The 17,975-nt window shown below is 43.2% G+C and overlaps 1 protein-coding gene across 1 annotated transcript; it reads left to right on the forward strand.

Moving 5' to 3' along the window:
• Positions 1–3,484: 3,484 nt before the first annotated feature.
• LOC149314231 (membrane-spanning 4-domains subfamily A member 8-like) lies at positions 3,485–15,138 on the forward strand. The gene is made up of 7 exons (XM_089520690.1): positions 3,485–3,536; positions 4,249–4,495; positions 5,916–6,038; positions 10,105–10,161; positions 10,906–11,019; positions 11,886–11,999; positions 13,766–15,138. Exons 2-7 carry the CDS (start codon positions 4,256–4,258, stop codon positions 13,922–13,924), a joined length of 807 nt encoding a protein of 268 aa, XP_089376816.1. The 5' UTR covers positions 3,485–3,536; positions 4,249–4,255; the 3' UTR covers positions 13,925–15,138.
• Positions 15,139–17,975: the final 2,837 nt, after the last annotated feature.

Raw genomic sequence — 17,975 nt, forward strand, 5'->3', positions numbered from 1 at the left:
CCCCGGCCTCAGGCACACTTCCCGGGCGCTATGTAGGAGGGTGAGGTGTGTTTTTGGAGTAAATCATGTGTAGAATATATATGTCTGTGTGTGTGTATGAATATATAGATATGTATATGTGTGTGTGTGTGTTTGCATGAATGTGACTATATAGATATGTATATATATATATGTGTGTGTGTGTTTTGCGTGAATGTGAATATACAGATATATATGTGTGTGTGTGTGTGTTTGCGTGAATATGACTATATAGATATGTATATATATGTGTGTGTGTGTTTTTGTGTGAATGTTAATATACAGATATATGTGTGTGTGTGTTTGTGTGAATATGACTCTATAGATATGTATATATATGTGTGTGTTTTTGTGTGAATGTGAATATATAGATATATTGTATGTGTGTGTGTTTGCGTGAATGTGAATGCTTCACCCTGCCGCCTATCCCATCATTCCCTGAGTCCTCCTAGACCCTGATCTGCTCCCCTCCTTCAGCCTGCCACCAATCCCATCATCCCCTGTGTCCTCCTAGACCCCGATCTGCTCCCCTCCTTCACCCTGCCACCTATCCCATCATCCTCTGACTCCTCCTAGACACTGATCTGCTGCCCTCCTTCAGCCTGCCACCCATCCCATCATCCCCTGAGTCCTCCTAGACCCTGATCTGCTCCCCTCCTTCACCCTGCCACCTATCCCATCATCCCCTGAGTCCTCCTAGACACCGATCTGCTGCCCTCCTTCAGCCTGCCACCCATCCCATCATCCCCTGAGTCCTCCTAGACCCCGATCTGCTCCCCTTCTTCAGCCTGCCACCAATCCCATCATCCCCTGCCTTCTCCTAGACCCCGATGAAGGATGACAGCTAAGGAGGGGGCAGGGAAGGAGGGCAGCGTCCAGAGCCCCACTGTGCATGTACAAGGGTGCCGATTTGAATCGTTGACCTCTCAAAGTATGCTCTGGTGTGGTAATACAATGTGCACACTCTTTGGGGATGGGGGACAGGGCATCCTCCAAAGTGGGGCCAAGGTGGAGGCAGGATTTACTTCCAAGTAGAACTGCAGTTTCTACACTGATTATTTTGCAGTGAAATAAATTTATTATTATTATTATTATTATTAAAAAATTATTTCACTGCAAAATAATAATAATAATAACAATAATTTTGCCGGTGGGTGATACATTCGGATGAAGCAGAGGGCATTTAGAGATAGGTGACATTCCCTATCATTCACGTGAGGCTAAGGATGGAGGGTAGATCCAGATGACAGATCTGAAGGGAAAGAAACAGGAGGCTGGAGGGAGAGATGAAACTCCCAGAATTCCATAGCCTCGAGCTAAGGACCCCACAACAAACTCCAAGTCCCATAATAATAATAATTTACTTTAAAAATATTAATAATAATTTATTATTTTAAAATAATAATAATAACAATAAATTTTAAATAATAAGGTTATTAATAATCATAATTTAAGGTGTTAGTTTGCTGAGGCACCAGAGCTCTCTGGCAGAGAAGGCTCAATGTCTCAGGACACTACAGTTCCCAGAATTCCATAGCACTGAGCCAGGATAGCTAAAGTGAAGTCAAACCAGATTATTTCCTCAGTGCAGATGCAGAGGCTAGCATTCACATGAAACTGGAAAGGGATGCAAGGTAGATTTCAATCCAGATGACAGATCTGAAGAGAAAGAAACAGGAGGCTGGAGGGAGAGATGGTACTCCCAGAATTCCACAGCCTCAAGCCAAGGACCCTACAAGAAACTCCAACTCCCATTATTATTATTATTATTATTATTATTATTATTATTATTATTAAAATTATAATTTATTATTTAATAATAATAATAATAATAATAATAATAATAGTTTGCTGAGGCACCAGAGCTCTCTGGCAGAGAAGGCTCAATGTCTCAGGACACTACAGTTCCCAGAATTCCATAGCACTGAGCCAGGACAGTTAAAGTGGAGTTAAACCAGATTATCTCCTCAGTGTGGATGCAACCTAAGAGGGAAGGGAAGGAGAGATGTAGATGGAATAGATGAGGAGAATGACAAGAGGATAGATATAGATGTGGATGAAATGGATGGGGGCTCTGACATGGAGGACCCCTTTGACTTGGGCTGCCAGGGATGGGAAAATAGAAGGGAGGAAGAAAGTTGAAGCTGTCAGTGGAACCAGGCTCCCTTCTTCATCTGGAAAGTGCAAAGGTTCAAGATGCGTCCAGAGCCCCACTGAGCATGCGCAAGGGTCCCAATTCGAATCGTTGAATCCACATGGTATGCATCGGTGTGGAAATACAATTTGCACTCACTCCGCTTTGCCTGAATCCGCATCACGTGACGTGCCTTGGATCCGATTCCCCCTCGATTCGGAAGGGTAACCAGGTGGGATAAAACACTCACGTTATAATGTCAATTCGCATCGTTCAACCCACAGTCACCCCTGATCTTAGCTCCAATAACCTCAGTGTGATAAACACCAAAGAGTGAAGTCCAGGAAATAAAATTTAAAGTCTGTTAGCAACACAGCTGTGTTGACCATACAGCAAAGTACAATAACATCCAAAATCCACAAAACAGAGATACCTTTCTCTGTAATTTTAACACCTTTGTCTGATGAAGAAGCCAGTTGAGCTTTGAAAACTTGCCTCATATATTTTGAAGGGCCCAATAAAGGTATCAATCTTTTGTGGAGGTATCAATCTTTTGTTTTTGAAGTTATTGTACGTTGCTATTTGGCCAACATATGCTTTCTAGAGTAGGGGAGGTGTCCCTCTTACTGTTGTAGTTGCTTAATAGTTCCTCAGTATCCACCCTCCATAATAGTGAAAAGAAAAAATAGGCAATAAAACTATGTTAAATGTCAAAATGTGTGTGTAGTTTTTTTGAAGGGGTGGTTGTTGATAAGCCAATCAATCCAATCTCATACATTTTTGTCATGGTTTTGTCGAAGAGAATTGTGGCCACTAAAAGCAAGGTAAGTGCAGACAGTAAGAATTTTGACTTTTGAAGCAGCTTTTAATAGTTTGATCATATTAAGGGCAGGTTGTATGTAGATTCATTATTATGGTGTAATTCTGCAATCAGAAATGAAGTATCACTTTAAACAGCCTCTAGTCTGAATAATGTCAGTTGGGTTGGTCCGCCACCTCTTTTGAATGACAAGAAAGAATGGTTGTGAAAGAGACATTATCTTGCTGACTACACTCCATGACCTAAGTGCAGTGAAAAAGAAAAAGTTTTCTGAAAAATATTTCATGTGGAATTTTCAGAGATTATTCATGTTTTAGGCTACTCCGACATGAATAACTAGTCATGACTGATGACTGCAATGATTTCACTCTAACTTTGTGAAATACTTTCCAGTTAGTTATACAGACCACATCCTAAATGAAATCTGACACAATCTGAAACAAACATATGCAACTTCCTTTTTATTTTCATTTCAAGCACTGTTTTCGCTTCTTATCACACTGTGGTGTGGTTGTGGATCTATTGTCTGGTTGAACAGGATCACATCAAGGAGCATAACGTAATGTAAGTACTTTTGGGAATGAGTTAAATGATTTGGGGATAGAATTTAATTTTCTCCAGGGCTCAGTTTTGAATGACTTAAAAGGCACAGAGTGTTTCTCAGTACATACAGAAGGCTTTCACTCACTACTAAATCACCAGAAGCTCTCTAAAAGGGAGAATGGACCTATCTCTATAGGATATGTGTGAATTTTTTTACAATTGTATATTGAGCAGGCATTTGAACTAAGCTGTGAAATTTACCCAGATCTGAATGCATTTCATCTCTGTTTAAGGCCTGAAATGGTTGTTGTGGTCTCTCTGAAGGCTATCTTTTAAAAAAAAAAACTCTATGTATTTAAGAGCTAGAAAAATATGAACACACACACCTTTTATTTCCTCTTACCCAGTGAAATTTCAAGGCTTTTCTGTTTTTCCTGGAATGCAACATATCTGGAAAGTGCAACATAGAAATTACCAAAGCTTAGAAAATTGACTTTTGTGGACCACAGTTTCCAGGACTTCCCTGCTCATGACCATATAGTCCAAAAAATTAATTTTTCCAAACCCTGAAAATTACACACAAATCAGCCCATGGACACACATCCCACCTTTATTGTCTGAATTTTAGATTGCAGTATGTGTGTTTATAGAGGGGTAGGGTCTGCAATGTTTATCCAAATCATAGGGAGAATTGTTCATTTGTTTGTTTGTATGGCTTATTCCTTGTCCCTAGCTTAGCAATGGCAACAGATCCAACAAAGCTACCTCATGGAACCGGGGTGTTCATTCCCTCAAGTGGTGCTGGTGTGATCCAGATAGGCCAAGGGTTCCCTAGTGCTCCAGTTATCCAACCAGCAGGCACAATACAGTATGTACAATATGGTGGCCAACAGTTTGGAAGCTCCAGCATCCCACTTCAACAGAACCTTCAAGTGAGCCCACTGGAGAAGCTTCTCAAAGTGGAAACCAAGACTCTTGGGGTAGGTGCCTTTGATGGTAGCTTGCATTCAGGTTCCATACAGCTTTCACTGGCATCTTTACATTTGGGGGGGGGGGGGTGTTCAATTCAGGAGGTACTAAACTAATCAACAGATCCGGTTAGAAAGAGGGACAGAAATTGATTTTTTGGAGTCAGGATTTTCAATCATACCTCCTGAGCATTGCAAAACAAAGCACATTATCCCCTGGGAAGTAACACATTTGAGTGGCTTGCAGTTTTGAAGGTATTAAATGCACAAAACCATTGTTGTGTGCCTTCAAGTCACTTCTGACTTATGACCACCCTAAGGCAAATCTATCGTGGAGTTTTCCTGGCAAGTTTCTTCAGAGAGGGTTTACCACTGCCATCCTCTGGGGCTGAAAAGTTGTGACTTGCTCAAAGTCATTCAGTGGGTTCCCATGGTTGAGCAGGGATTAAAACCCTGGACTCCAGGGTGGTAGGAGATTATCACACCTGGAAATCCCTCCAGGATAGATGTGGGACTGAAAAGCTAAAACTGGGTGTTACTGTATGCAGCCGCAGCTGGGAGAGTGCAATCCATATGCAGCCCAGATGCCAGCAAGCTCCAGTTTTTGAAAAGCCACTGGATATGGTATTGGGGGGGGGAGGCTTCTATGAGTGTGCTTTTCCAGCATGTCATTGGGTACACTGATGCACTAAACAGGCAGTGTATCGCATGTGAGACTGTGGTTGGTCATACGGCGTGTCCAATGGGATAGCAGCTGGGTGGGAGGAGGGAGGTAATTGGTAGTCTCAGGCAGTGTGTTCATGCAGTTATGCACATGCATGGTGGGAAGGTAGGGTGGGGATAACTGAGCTTGAAGCTGTGTGGTGCATGCAGCCTGCGGGTGTTCTGCCCACCTTCAGAGCTGGCCATGCAGACAGCAGGGCATCCACACACTTTAATAAAAACTGGTATCAGCCCAGTTTTTCCTGCTCATGTGCTCAATCACGAAAATAATATAGTGTGTGTGTGTGTGTGTGTGTGTGTGTGTGTGTGTGTGTGTTTGAATGACAAGCTGTTATTGGTATTAAATGTATAATACTGAATGTCAGCACCAGGGGACATTCCTAGGTCTCAGATTTTAGTCCAGAAGCCTCAGGGCTGAGACAATCCTGAACTAGCAACACTGACATGGTTTGCCCAACCATTTTGGCCAAGTGATATGTAGTCTTCGTAGAGAAAAAAGATCCCCACCCCTGCCTTAAAGAAAGAAAGATATGTACAGTAAGTCAGTCACCAATATGAAGACAAGATTGAAGGGAAATCTCTCAAATATGAAATATGCTTTGCTGTTTCTCTTTGGTGGAAAGGTTCAAATCATTTTTCAGAGTTTTCATTTCATCAGGAGGACTAGGAGGATTTATTTATTCATTTATTTATTTATCTTCTCTCACAGGCCATCCAGATCTTCAATGGATTGATCCACATTGGCCTGGGGGCTATCTCAGCTGTTCTTTTGGGCTTTCGATATTTGGGTCTTGCTGCTATTGGAGGCTACCCATTCTGGGGTGGACTATTTGTAAGTGATGTTTTTTTTGTTTTTGCACTCCATTGCATTCCGTTGTTTATGAAGTTCCTTCGCTAATGAATTTTGACTTTATAACAGAAGATCTATAGTCAATTTCCTATTCAGTGGTTGACTTTCTGTGTGAAGAGAAGTAATAGCTGGTAAACAAAGCATAATTTCTATCATCCTCTGTTTCATTTGTGTAAACTGGAATAATAATCACAGGAGCATTATGAAGATGAAGGAAATAAACATTGTTAGTCTTGAGGCAGTTCTCAGGATTCCATCTCATTCTTGCAAAATTTTGTCATGCTTTAGTCTGAGTAAGAATAAGAACTCTGGGCAGGGCTAGAGACCCTTTCACATTATGTAATCATAGTGCTATGATCCCACTTTAACCACTGTGGCAACATCATGTGGAATCCTGGTATCTGCCATTTAGGGTAGGGCCTAATCAAACTCCCCAATTCCACAGGATGGAGCCAAGACAGTTAAAGTGGAGACATAGCATTAGAACTGTGCAGTGTTAAAGGGCACCCATACTCATTTTCTGGGGACACCAAGGCTAGAACCCTATTGGTGAACTACACCATACTAACAGGTGCATTTTTTTCTCCAGGGTTCTGCAATGGTGGGGAGTGAGACAGAATCTACAAGCTCTAAACATCTTAATTATCCAATGCCTGACTTCTTTCACTGCCACAGTGCCTGTAGCCTTTCCCTGCCTGCTGCCATGGCCCACACTGGCATAGTTACACCAGTGTATCATACCAGTGAGATTGTGGCCAAAGACAGCAAACCCTCAAAGACAGCAAACCCCAAGGGCAACCTTTAATTTCTCCAGTATATAGATGAATTCTTATAGAAAAGTAAATTAGGAGCTTGTTTCCACTATGATTTGAAACAGTTTGCTAATCGCTTTATATGTGCCTCGTCTCCATTGGAAGACTGCAATCATTTGGACTAGCTTTGAAGTGAGACAGATGCAAAAAACCCACACTCTTTTCAGACATTAGTTTTTTGGCGGTTCTTTTCAAAAAAATTGATTCAAAGGAGTGTTCAACCAGTGGGAATGACGAATCTGATTCGCATCTCACCAAAGTTCAGCTCCCTTGGCCTTGCAAGCCCTCACCTGGCAAAGCAGGGCCCTGCTTTCGGGGACCTGGTTTTGGGGCCGCTGTGGTCATGGAGGACATAGGTGGCCTGGAGGGAGTGAGCCAGGTGCAGGACCTCTTTAGCCCAGCAGCCGCCTTGGAGAGGTCGGGGCCACTCAGCTGGGTCAGCCTCACCCTCTCGTCTGGGGATCTCTCCAGGTGGGTGTTCTCTTTATAGCCCCTCTACCCACTCCCTCCATCCATCCTCGGTGGCGGCAGCACCTCTTCTTCTTCTCCTTCTTCTCCTTTCTTGCCTCCTCTTCTGCTTCCCTCGCTTTCCCCTCTGCTGGGCCAGGCCGGTGCAGCTGCTGGAAGCCCTGCGGGCAGGGGATGCAAGACAACCCCTCACTGGTCTGTCCACCCCCAGACTCATCCCAGCACTGGCCTTCTGAAGCCCTTTCCATTGCTGCCAGTGATCGGAGTCCTCTGCACTCCTCCACAGCAACCCTTCAGCTGAGAGGGACCCCCATCAAGGTGGCCTGGAGGCCAGAACCGGAACCTCCTTCTTGCAGTCAACCCTCCATCCCCTTGGAGCCTGGCAAACCCCTTGAGCTGTGCCACAAAGGCACTCATTCCCACTAGTGGGAACTACATGGATTAAGGAAATAATTCACTTCCATAGTGGGAACTACGCATCAGCCTTGATCGATTCTGTGACCCAGTGTCAATACAATTTCCAAACCATTGTAAATGTAAGGAATGGGCCCTAACTTGCTGTTTGGGGATAATACTCTAGTGGATACAAAACATGGTCCTTAATTCTTGATGCTAAGTACTCTGGGCCTACTAAGAGGGATCCAGGAAAGCAATCTTAATGCCCCAATGTCTATTTTTGAGATTTTTGGAGAAATTAAAAAAGAAAATGGTTTCTCTTGGAGCTAAAGTTGTGGTTGCACTAAAATTTGCCCTATGCCCTTGTACAACAAAATTTGGCTTGCATCCCCTTGTTCAGGACTTTGCAAAAAGGGCATTTCTCTGTCTGGCCTCCCAATAGTCATCTATATCTGGGTATTTGCAACTTAGATATGCATAAATTTCTATTTGGACAGGGTGCAGTGGGCTCTTTAGCCCTTGACTTACATTCAGACCTCCCACACACATGCTTGACAGTTTTCAAGCTCCTTTTTGTCAGAAGGAAGTGAAAAGAGGGGAGTGATTATTCAGACCATGACCATCCAGCTGCTCTGAACTTTTGGGGGATGGAACTTTTGGATGGAGTACATTTGAGTGTGCCTTCATTTCATCTCCCCAACTGAGTTGAGACTAACTGCTTTTCTGTGGTCTGAATTGCAAGAAAGTAAGGCTGAGAGAATCAGGAGCAGGGCCTCTTGTCACAATTTCTCATTACACCAAAGATCACATGCATATAAATAGCATGGTAGGAGGGGATTGGAAACTTGTTCATGCTGCACTCTAATCATCAGCAGAACAGACCTCCATCACTTGTTGCATCTACTGGCTGTTAAGATAGCTATAGGGCTGGGAAGGGATTTGCAATTGTGGCAATCATACTATGATGTGAATATGTAATATAACTAGATGAAGAGCACTTATGGAGCCAGTACTCTAGGTTACAAATGTGTAACTGCATTAAAGTAACATTTATCTGAGGAACATGCATCTAAGGCTGGGTCCGTATGGGCCAGAATACTCCAGGAGCAGTCCAGAGTATATTAGCCCTGAAGCCGCCTCAACATCATCCCATTACCTTGGGCACCCCATTGTGATGACAGACAGCTGTGCCACTCAGCTCTGGCATTGCCAGCACAAATCACTCACTCTGAGGTCATAATAAGACGCCCAATGTTGATCACATGGCTGGATGCCTCGTTCCAGTTTCAGAGTGAGCAACTCAAACCAGTGGTTGCAGGCAATACAGCAGAATGCAATGTAAATGGCCATCTGGCATTGCAATGGAAAGCTCTGGATCTTCTGAAATGCTCTGGAACAAAAGGTCATTTTATAAAAACCAGTTTAAGTGGGGGACATTCCTTGGGTTCAGTGCTGAACTGGCCAGACATTATCTGGACAGTTTGCATTGCCCTGCATTGTCCAAACTTATCAATGTGGGAACATGGGATAATGTTTTGTTTAGCCTGTGTGGACAAGGCCTAAGTCTGTGAAAGCTTGCTACAACTTCTTTCTCTCAGTTAGTCTCAAAGGCGCTACATGAACATTCTGCCCACTGTACTGCAGGATGCCAGCCAATGTTTTCATATGGGAAAGACAAAAAATCCTAGTGAGGACTGTTCAGACAATTCCCTGGTAATTCATTTGAATCAGTAGTGTAAGTGTACCTGGTTTAATATACAAAGACGCGTTACAGACTGCCCAGAAGGGGCGGTCTGCTGCCACCTTCATTTGCAGCGCAGAGGAGCCCCAGCGTCCAAACCGCGAGGCTCCTCTGCGCTGCAAATAAGAAGCGCCCAAATGGGCTTCTCTATGCGTCATGGCTATGATGCCGCGAGGCGCCAATGGCGCACTTGCGGCATCATATCTGCTGCGCGACATGCGGACACAGCGCATCCACTATGTCAAAATGGCGGCGGGCATGTGGAACGGCCGCCGCCATTTCGTACGGACTCAGTCCGTACTAGGGTTAGGGGTGTCTGGAAGACACGCCCCTTTCTAACCCTAGCACGGACTGAGTCCATGCTAGGGTGCCCGTCTGTAATGGGCCACTCATATTTAAAAGATCTTGACTTTTTCCAGCTTTCAATTTTTTATGATTCTATGATATATGTTTTTCTGATCGCTTGTATTTTAAAACTGCAATTTAACGCCATACTTATCTGCTGCTTTTGGTATTTGATGTTTGTAGATTTTGTTTCTTTTACTGCTTTAAATCTTTTTGAATGGAGAAGCATTTTCTGTAAATGGTGAGTACCCACAATCAAACTCATTTTTCTTTTTCCTTTGGACAGTTCATTATTTCGGGATCCCTGTCTGTCAGTGCAACAAACCATCTAAGGATTTCCTTGGTGAGATATTTAACATCCCCCTTCCTCTAATTATATAATTTCTGACCAATACCCTTCTTTCTTATTAGCTGTTCAGCTCTATATCAGCTATCTACACTGTCCACATGAGTAGGTATCTTAATCACTGGGAATGACCGGTGATCATCAAACTCTGCTACCAGTCTAGAAAATGGGCCAGCCAAGTCCCTTGGCTTGCCAAGTAAAAGGCAACAGTGGGCTTAGCACTACGAATCTTGCCACAGGATCCAGTACTGTACAGATAACAGATAGAGGCTGGAATCCAATTGGTATGTTCCAATTAGAGGAGACCCATTGAATCAATTCTTAAATGGTGAGTCAACACATTGATAAATTCCACTGATTCTGTGCATCTACCCTAGTTGAGACTAACAATAAGATTTAGGGCAGAAAGATATACTCCATAGAATCAGAGGAGTTTACTGCACAGCCCCCAGGGACACTCCTGACTCATAACAAATGGGAGCAGGATGGGAACAGAATGGGGGCTATCATGCATTGTATCGCACGCCAGAATGCCGCCAACGCCACCGGAAGTTCCAATTGCATTCCTGATCCGTCCCAGAGGAGGCGATTTTCAGGAACTGTTCAGAAGTCCTTGGGGGCTGTGCGGTAAACTCCATAGAGTTGAAAGTGTCTAAACATTTGCTCAGTGCTGTTCAGCCACACATTAGTGCATCAGGAGGTCCTCCTTACCATGGCTGGTTCTTTGTGTCTTTCTTTCAGGTGAAATGGAGTGTGGGAATGAACATAGTAAGTGCTATCATGGCACTAACTGGCATCTCTCTTTACATAGCGGAATTAATTATAAATGGACATTACCAGCCATATTTGGCAAAGGTAAGTGAAACATTGAATTTATGGAGAAGGTTGAAGGAAGGGGACATAGGTAAATGGGAAAGAAAGACACACAGAGTTTGAGCTTTGCTGTTGTCAGTTAGATGTTTCCACACCCAAAGGGAAGAGTAGCTTTTTGCCTGAATAGGCACTTCTGTGATTGACAGTGAAAAATGATGTAGGAGAAAACAGAAAGCAAAGTTTAAATTGTACAACAAAGTTGTCTTCATCATGGACATTCCTTTTTTAAAATTTTACATTCCTTTTTTTAAATTTTAATGTTTGATGTTAGAAATCTGGAACTCTAGCACGTTCAGGAATTTTTGTGAAATGCCTTTCATTAGATATGCAATAAAAGAGACCATAAAAGGTAAAGTTTTCCCCTTGATATGAATGTCTAGTCATAACTGACTGTAGGGGGCGGTGCTCATCTCTGTTACTAAGCCGAAGAGCCAGCACTGTCAAAGACAATTCCATGATCATGTGGCCAGCATGACTGCACCAAATGCTGTTAACTTCCCACCAAAGTGGTACCTATTTATCAACTTGCACTTTTACATGCTTTCGAACTGCTAGGTTAGCAGAAGCTGGGACTAGTGATGGGAGCTCATTTCGTCACACGATACTTGGGCCTCAAACTGCCAACCTTCTGACCTTCCGATCATCAGCATTAGCAAATCTGCTTCTTTAATTCACCCTTCAGATCTCAAGATCATTCCTTGTTCGTGGACGCTTTGATTTACAGATTTAAAACAGTCTTCCCCAGCCTCTGTCCACTGAAGTCAGTGGTACCCGAAATATGATTATTGCATATCATTGTCTTACAATTGAATTAAAACATAAATAATAAATGTTACTCTGCTTTGCAGTCTGCAGGTCTTGGAATTTCTGCTCTGCTCTTCTTATTCAGCCTGCTGGAGTTCTGCATTGCAGTTTCATCAGCTCATTTTGGCTGCCAGGCAACCTGTTGTAACAATGAAATGGTAAGTGTTTAAATAGTTTGCTTCTAAGCAGACTAAAAAACCCATGGAGAAAATGCCAAATTTAGGCACGTTACAGACCGCCTGAAAGCGGCGGTCTGCCAGCGCCGCATCCGGGAACCGCAGTGGCCAAACCGCGCGGTTCCCGGACGCAGCAAGAAAGAAGCGCCAAAATGGTGCTTCTTTTTGTGCCCCGGAAGTGGCGCCGCGAGGCGCTAGTCGCGCACTCGCGGTGTCACTTCTGGGGCGTGATGTCTGGACGCTATGCATCCGCGATGTCAACATGGCAGCGCCCGTATGGAACAGGCGCCACCATTTTTTGTGTGCTCCGCACGTACTAGGGTTAGGGGCGTCAGGAAGTGACGCCCCTTCCTAACCCTAGTATGCACGGAGCGCGTACTTTATGCCTGTCCGGAACGGACCTTACTCTACTTTTTTATTGCTCTCTAGTCACATGGTGATCCTCCTCAGGTCCACTCCTGGATCCACTTCAAGTTACTTCTCCTTGCTTTCAAATAGGACAATATCCCCACCATTCCTTACACCCCTCCAGTGCATTTCTACTGGAGATCTTCACTCCTTCATATCTATCTTCCCTCACAATCTATATGTCCCCTGCTTCCCCCAAAAGGTCTACCTGCTGTTTGGTATGTTTGGAACTGCCTCTGAAAGCTTATGAGGTGCAACTTCTCTCACATGTATCTACACCCATCCTCAAAATCCACTTTTCCCACAAAGCCCCTTACCCAACCCACTTGTGCTTGTGGCTGATTGTAAATGAACTTGTAATGAAATCTAACGGTATGAAACTGATCTGACTATGTGTTGCTTACCCTTCCTTTCACTTCCTTACATTGTGTGAAGACTGTTTCATTTAGCTTCTTCTCCCCAGTAGAAGATGGAAGCCCTGAAGATCATTCATCTGAGCTTTCCCCACCCACTATTTTAATCCCCCTTTTCTAGTAAATGGGAAGTTACTGGGGCTTCCAGCTTGCACTATCCCACTCTGACTCTGCAGAGACTTTTCCTCTCCATCCTCCCAGAAATGGGAACCTTATACAAATGCATTCACATACCCAGCAAAAGGCACTTGAAAGAATGTGAGGAAAAAGAGATCTGTAAAGGGAAACTTTATTCTAAGCCAACAATCTACAGAGCAAAAGGGCATCTCAGCATAGAGGCATCTGCCTCCAGGCAGTTAATTAAAGTAACTGATGATGTTACAAGGAGCAGCCACTGATGATGTGTCATAAATCCTATCCCTGATGTGTCTATCTACATATGCTCAACTCACAATACCAATGGCGTCTGAATCTTGGATGTTCTTGGAGAAAGCTGGGAGTCTGGACACCTTTGTCCAGCCTTGACCAAGCTTCCTCTAGGTGGGACAGGACACCCAGTCCTTTTTTCTCTTTGTCTTCTCCCTGTTATGGTCCCTCTAGATTTTTTATGACCTCTTCTGGGAAGGAACTTGAAACTTGGCACTGGTCATCCTCATTGGGTAATTGGCCCTTGTGACCCACCATGATGCTGATGCATTTACTTGGAGGGGAAACTACAGTATACCCCTCTATTTACCGGACAAGAGACTATGCCCTATTCCTTACCAGATTGGCAGAAGTCATACGGAGATAGTTCAACTACATTAATTTTGAGCAGGTGCTTTTGTAGCAGCATGAAGAAATCATGTCAGTATGATGAAAATGACAATTTTAAATTTAAAATATTATTTTAATAATTTATTAAAGTCATCTATTTTTGTGTTTCAGAATGTAAATTATGTGCCATACAATGTCCTTGGAGATGGATCGAACATTGTTCAAGGCAATCCTGTTCCTCCGTACTATCCTAACCAGTATCCTGCTGACAATTCTCCAGCTCAGGAACAAATCCAAAATAGAAATCATGGACAATATCATCAACAATAGCAATCTCAATGGTGAAATAATGCTATGTCCTATGGCTTCAGCTTTTAGTAGAACATTCAGTTTAATTAACTGGCTTTAAAAATTATGGTTCAGGGCCTGAAAATTGGGACGAGATGATAATGGAAGTAGCGTTACATAGTCGATTTGATGACTCAACCCTCCTTAAATTCCTTTAATTTCAAGCTAAGAACTGGCTGACCTAGAGCTGACCATTGCCTCGGTTCCTTTGAGGCTCCTTCCCCCATGTTTTTTCCTTCCCAAACAGGAAAGCCAAGGGCAGCAGAGATGGTGGCCCATCAAAGTCTGGGGAAGTACAAAATGGCCTGCCCAACCTCTCAGAAGTTGCCTACACCCGAACTGCTAAGTGCTGTAAGGTTGTTCAGCAGTATCAAGGGCCACTGGCAAAAACAATATGGAAATATAGTGTCATGATTCTAATAAGGTTGATGTTATCTTTAGTAGTGTGATGGTATAATAATGTTGATATCATGATGAATTAGGATTTTTAGTTGTATGTAATGCCTATAGATAGATGGTAAGCTGTGCTGTTTGGTTCTGCTGTTATATTGTTATATTGTGTTGCTCAATTAGACATGATTATATATGGTCTATGTCCATTTCTGTGTGTGTGTGTGTGTTCACGGGTACATTTTAGTCACAAATTGATTCACTGTTATTAGCATCCCAGGTTTGTGGTATGTATGCTTAATAAGATATGAAAAGAGGTTCTGTTTTAATATTGACCTTATGGGGGGAGAGGTTTGGTTATATTGAAATGTATTGATGTACTGCATTTGGGTATATGGATTGTGTGGTGTATCATTTAAGTAATAGCTGGCTTATATTTTGGCTAGCATTAACAACTTGATATTTTATAAATAAGAGTAGAGGCTGAGGCTAACCTTCACTGTAAATGATCAAAAGATGGCTGGAATGCCAGCTGCATGTGTGTAGGAGAAATTTTCCTGCTCAGAGCAGCTAGCTATTACCTACTGGTTTCAATAGATGAAGGAAGGAGTGTAAAACATTAGCAAACCTAAAAGTGACTTTTTTGTTATGGGAACAGATTACTTAGACATAAGCCTGCTAAATTTGCAGGAAGGAGCTGTACTTTTCTACTGTTGTACATGTGGTTAGTATTCAGTTCTGTCCAAGACATCTTCCTGGTAACATCTCTGCAACTACAGAAATAAAGCTATACTGATTGATCTACAGAGGAGTGATTTACTGAGTTGAGGGGAAGTTCGCCTAGTACTTGACATGTAGTTGCCATGATGCTACTATGCTGCTTGTCTAAAGCCATGGAGCTCAATTGCCACACAGGCTGCTAGGGGCTGTTAACAGGCTTGTTTGGGATACTACTAGGATTTGAAAGAATATGCAAAAATAGTCCAAAATCATTTTTAAGAACCTATGTTTTTTGTGTGCTCAGAAATCCTGATGAAAATTCTGAACTCATAAGAACCCTTGTTGTTCATTAGCTGCTCCTAGTGAGGCCATGTGGTAAGAGTGAAATTCTCAACTGTCGTGATGCTCACAATTCTGTTCTGAAGTTTCTTTAGGATGTTATATAGTGAAGCTTCCTTGCCATGGTGCAGATTACATTACATTCTCTTAATCCTGCTATAGTAGTTGCCTTGGCAGTACCAAATTGTCCATGTCCAGAGGAGAGCAACCAAAATGGTGAAAGGTCTGGAAACCACCAAGCCCTCTGAGGAGCGACTTAGGGAGCTGAGTATGTTTACCCTGGAGAAGAGAAGATTAAGAGGTGATATGAGAGCCCTGTTTAAATATTTGAGGGGATGTCATATTGAGGATGGAGCAAGCTTCTTTTCTGCTGCTCCAGAGAGCAGAACCTGGAACAATGATGGAAGCTACAGGAAAAGAGATTCAACATTAGGAGAAACTTCCTAACAGTAAGAACTAATCAGCAGTGGAACACAGTCCCTTGGAAAGTGGTGGAGTCTCCTTCTTTGAAGGCCTTTAAACAGAGGCTGGATAGCCACCTGCTGTGCTTTGATTGTGAGTTTTTGAAGACTTTGGTCCAGTACAGACCAGAGCTTTGCGCCAGCCTTGGGCCAAAATTAGGGCTCCGTAGGGCTGGGTGTCCATATGTGCCCAGCCCTACTTTCGACGAACGGGCACTATCATTTCACGCACCCATCCATAAAGGGTGTGCAAAGAAGACATCCATGCGGCGCAGCACCCAAACACCAGCACACCACGCTGACATCATGTTTGTACATGAGAGTGCCAATGGCGCCCTGCGCATGACCTAAAAACAACCCGCCAGGAGCAGGTTCTTTTTAAGCTTTGTGGAGGCCTCAGTATTTGTCTGCTGCAACCTCCATCTGGGGTAGAAAGGGGCGGCGTCTTGCCACCCCTTTCTGCCCATCTGTATCCCTCCCCTTTCTCACAGTAAGAAGAAAATTGCTAAAATTAGTCATTGCTTTCTTCAAGAAGAAACGTACTGAAGAATTACATCCCTAGACATTACAGCCAGTCACACTGGGGTGGCATAGAGTACTCTCTGTATATGCTTTGATTGTGAGACATAAAGCTTATTTTGAATGCACTGTTGTAAAACCAAATGTACAAACAAATATACAACTATATGCACAATGAAAGGAGCACTGTTGTCAACTTCAGCAGGGGCTGACCAACATAGATGAACTGAGAATGCACGTCCACATGCATAACACCACCACATGCATAGTTTCACTTCCATAACTTTTAACTGAACAGGAACATTATGCATTGGCTAAAAATGCTTCTGTAAGGGAATATACACATGTGTGAGACACCAACAGAATTCTGGGCAAAATAGATGTAAATGAAAGAATCATACATTTGGAAGAACATCAGTGGTAATCTATTGCCCAAACCCTACCAGTGCAGGAATCCACAGTTAAAGTATCCCTGAGAGGTGTCTGTCAAATCTCTGTTTAAAAACTTCCATTGAAGGAGAGTCCACTACTTTCTGAGGTTAGGCTATTCCACAGTTAAACAGCTTTTACCATCAAGACATTCTTCCTCATGTTTACCTGGAAACTCCTTTCTTATTATTTCCTGTCCAACTGTAGCTACAGAAAACAAACTCACTCTTTTTTCCACATGGAAAATAGGTTTTTAATTTGTAAAGGGAACATGTTTTCTTGGGAAAGCGCTAGCTCAAGAAAGGGAAAAGTAAAGCTTAGGGTCTGCATCCCCACTACTACACTGTGTTTGCTGACCTCAAACCCCTTGCTCTACCCTTTAAGAAAAAGCTAGAAGAAACTCAGTTGTGTATTTGGAAAATTGGTGCTGCGTGAGAGGTGGGATTAAAGATTTCATGTTAAACAGACCTTGATCTCCTCTCTCTTTTCAGGGCTACTATAGGGCAGCTCTAAGTCTAAAGCCCAGACCTAATGGCATAAAATTACATCAGCACAGCTACACCACTGGTCCAGGAAACAAAGGCTGCTTCTTTCCCAGGTGTGTCAAGGCAACTGAGGTTGTTCTGGTTCTGCTCTATCCCTGGGCACAGCTTGGCCAATGGTGTGTGTGTGTGTGTCTTGTGCCCATGTGGAAAGAGGAGCAGCTGTCACCTTCCTTGACAAGGGAAGAAGTGCTGCTTTTACCTGCAGTGTACAAGAGCACCTGGGCAGATTCTCTTGACCAATGAGTGGCTAGGAAGATAGGGGATACAATTAAGAGCATTCAGCCCAAAGGTCTTGCAGAACAAGGTACTATAAGTGTCCTTCTGCAATGTCCAAAGAGGTAGTTATGCCAATGTCACTAGGGGTTACTTTAAGCATAAGCTGCCTACAGCAGTGGGTCTCAAACTGTGGGGCAGGACCCCAGGGGTGAGCACCCCCAAGGCACTTGCAAGAACTGCTTAGGGGGGGAGGGGGAGAAACTTGGAGGTCCTAATCCCTCCTCCCCCCAAAATTTCTGCCCAAAATTTTAGTGTATTCATATCAGACAGTTTAAAATTTTTTGATGTTTAATCTTTTTTTAGGGGTTGATCACTGTTTTTATGATTGGGGGGGAGGGCTTGGGGTTTGGGGTT

This window comes from Sceloporus occidentalis, unplaced genomic scaffold (genome assembly GCF_023333645.1).
Source record: "Sceloporus occidentalis isolate IW3139 unplaced genomic scaffold, rSceOcc1.0.p SCAF_4, whole genome shotgun sequence".
Lineage (NCBI taxonomy): Eukaryota > Metazoa > Chordata > Lepidosauria > Squamata > Phrynosomatidae > Sceloporus > Sceloporus occidentalis.